Genomic DNA, 3,198 nt, shown 5'->3' with positions numbered 1-3,198 from the left:
CCTAGAGCAGCATTGATTATTTTTTATAATAATCTCATAAAGACATAACATCTGGTAGAGCAAGACTCCCTCCTTTGTCCTTGCTTTTAGAAATCTGCTCTATTTAATGTTATGTTCGTCCTCACATATTTTATGTTTATTGAGCACCTCAAAGTTTTAGTTATAACAAAGCATTGGATCTAGTGATCAACTTGACATTTTTACAGTGCAAATCCATCCTATTCATGGTGTATTTCTTCATCTGGTCCGTCTTCATGTCCTTCAATGGCGATTTAGGGTCTTCTCCATACAGTTCTGAAAGGTTGTTAAGTTAATCCCCGGATGCTGCATGGTCAGGGTTTACCACAAGCATGAGAGGTGTCTGTCTCACTGTCTACTTCCTATTTGTGTGCTGCTGACAGAGACTATTGGATTTTATAAATTGATCTTGCATTTGGCAGCCTTGCTGAACTAATTGCTTCTAACAATTTGCTGATGTCTTCTGGGTGTTACATGTGGAGAGTCACATCGCCTGTGCACACAATAGAGAGGAAGGGAGACTTCAGGAGTTTGGCTAAGTGTTGTAACCATTCTAGCTGGTGGAGCTCCCATCTCCCTGGCTCTGTCAGAAGACTGTCTCCGATGGTCCTCAGGCCTTGGCCTCATGTACTCTCACTTTGGGAAAGTGAATCTCTCTTCCTTCTCTATGAATGATAGCCTGCCCGATGCACAGCGTGAGAAACAGCAGTGACTCTGCCTTCTTCCACTTACTTCCTCTAATTCCTTTCCTGTGGTGTGGGGTCCAGCACCTGGTGACAGAGCTTCCTGACCTCTGAATTTCTGAATGATCCCTGCTCATCTCCTCAGCCATCTCTGTCTACAAGGACATTCTAAGTAGGTGATGCCAAACGGTGGCTCAAGAGACTTTCAGATCAGACTTGGTTTGAATCTTCTGTCCCACTTCATTGGGTAAGGTGAAGACAAGATCTTACAGGTGGAGTTCTATAGCGTAGACAGTTGGCCACGCCTTTTTTCTCTCTGTGGTGCGGACCACTGATAGATGCCATCCCCTCCTGGCACTTTGGTTCATTCAGGAACCTTGTGCCATTAGATGTAATGAATCTCAGCACGTGTAATGGATCATATTCTAAATGCCTAGACATTCCAATGGCTGATTCAAGCTCCAAATTCTGGCCCCTTATCATTGTCCCATTTCATTGGCAAGACCTAGCTGCAAACTTTGTGCAATGCGGGTGTGTATATGTTCCAGGGAACAGGACTCCAATAAGGGCTTGTGTTCCTGATGGCTGGGTAGGGAGTAGTTTCAATTTTTGGAATAAAGGCAACTAAGTAAATGGAAGATGCTCCCTGGTGACTTGGTGTCCTGGGGACTTGCCTGTGTACCATGTATGGTGGGTGTAACCGAAAGAGACACTCGTCTGTCTGGTTCTAACAGAGACCTTTATTGTCGCTTAGAACCCTCAGCTAACCACACCCCATCACCTACTAATAGTAGTCATCTTGGTGGATAATAGTTAAAAAAAAAAAAAAAAGAAAAAAAAAAGCAGTAAAAGTAAACTGTGTAGCTTGGAAATGTCACTAGTCACTCCTGTTACAACATGGGTTTCCCCATCTCAGTGGCAACAGGACTCATTTAAAGGCACTCAGGGCCAAACTACAGGCAAATTGCTTTCTCTCTTAGCCAGCTGAGCATGTGGGTGGGTTAGGCAAGAGTTGGGTGTGATAAAAACAGGGAAAAGGAGTCAGAGTCCTCCGAGGGAGGGGGAAGCATCTGGGTTCCATTACCATCCTTGAGAGTGCATGAAGGTGACTCTACAGGGAAAGAGAAACTGGCGGCCGCCCAGGGGCGTGGGATGGGGGTGGAATTTCATACTGCATAAGCACCCTGAGTTTTAGTTGGCGCTGTGCCCCACCCAGCTCTCCATTGTGGTGTGATTGCCTCCAACGACTATTTGGATATCTTGGGCTGTGTGAGAGGTAGAAGGAGGTGGCAGGCTCTCTCCTCTTGGTACTCATCAGGTCTCTTTCCCGAGCATCACCTTTAAGGGGGCTCAAGACAAGCCAGGATGCACCCTAAAGAGTCCTTCAACAAGCGGGTGAGTGGGGTTGCAGCCGTGCCATAGGTGAGCCGCCTGAGAGACAGGGAGTGCTCTTTGCCATACCTTGAGCGGGAGTCGGACGTTTCTTTGAGTTCCCAGGGCAGAAACAACCCTGGATTTTTAGCTCTCAAGGAAGGATGTTTTCCAAAAGCTAGTCACTCAAGAGGTGGTGAGTCCCTTCTTCCACTTGGTGGGACATGTGTTTGTTTCTCTAGTCCCTAGAGCCGGTAGTTCTTACTGAAAAAGGTGCTCTGGTGTGTGGTGTGCACTCTGATCTTGCAGAGACTCCATTGGACATCCATTCACATAGTTTCTCAACATGTTACGGCATGATAGGGAAGACACATCAACAGTATCATAGGTTGTGAGGCCTCACAGAGCAATGGCTGTGGGGTGACACTCTTAATTCAAGGTTACAAACTTCACGATCATATTAGGTCTCCCTAATAAAAAGGCCAACACCTTCCTGTAGCACGGGAAAGAAATAGAATGTCAGCACCCACATCGGTTAGGAGTCAGTTTCGCTTCTTTTTGGTTGTGGGAAGATGGATGACATGGGAATAGAAGGCAGGTGAGGAGGGAGCAGAAAGCAAGGAACTTAAGTGCCCACTGTGACTATTCACTTCTTCCCTTTGGCTGACACACTTCCTTTATAATTTTCGAACGGGGGTATTGAGAAGGGTTTTCACAGCAGGATCTGGAAACAGGTAATTAATTGACTGATGGGTCTACCTTAGGCCATGCATGGCCACACTATCTAAAAAGGCTAAGATGCAGTCTCTGGATACAGGATGCAGTAAGCGGGGGGGGGGGGGGGGTGAAGGGTTGGTATCTTCCAGCCCAGGATGATAAGGCGCCAGGGAGGCCACACAGGCCCAACAAACTAAAAGTTTGCCAGAGGAGGGCATGCCTGCTGCAGCCCCAAATCACCGCCTGGGCCAGCCAAGGTTTCTTTAGAGCCTGGTTCTGCTGCGCTGGACAGATCCCCACGTGTCCACGGCACACCAGGGACTCCCGGGAAGCCCCCCCCCCCCCCCCCCTTGAGCCTGCAGACAGCAGGCGCTGCCGCTGCAGACCTTCCGCCTGTTGAGGGGCGCAG

The 3,198-nt window shown here is 48.0% G+C and overlaps 1 protein-coding gene across 1 annotated transcript in view; it reads left to right on the top strand.

Annotated features, from left to right (window-relative positions):
• The first annotated feature begins 2,066 nt into the window (after positions 1-2,066).
• LOC118571498 (translation initiation factor IF-2-like) overlaps positions 2,067-3,198 on the top strand; it is a 7,260-nt gene continuing 6,128 nt past the window's right edge. The window contains exons 1-2 of the mRNA XM_036170512.1: positions 2,067-2,096; positions 3,152-3,198. Of these exons, the coding sequence (XP_036026405.1) occupies positions 2,067-2,096; positions 3,152-3,198 (77 nt within the window). The remainder of the gene's footprint in view (positions 2,097-3,151) is intronic.

This window comes from Onychomys torridus, chromosome 21 (genome assembly GCF_903995425.1).
Source record: "Onychomys torridus chromosome 21, mOncTor1.1, whole genome shotgun sequence".
Lineage (NCBI taxonomy): Eukaryota > Metazoa > Chordata > Mammalia > Rodentia > Cricetidae > Onychomys > Onychomys torridus.
This window is presented reverse-complemented; position numbering and strand designations above follow the sequence as displayed.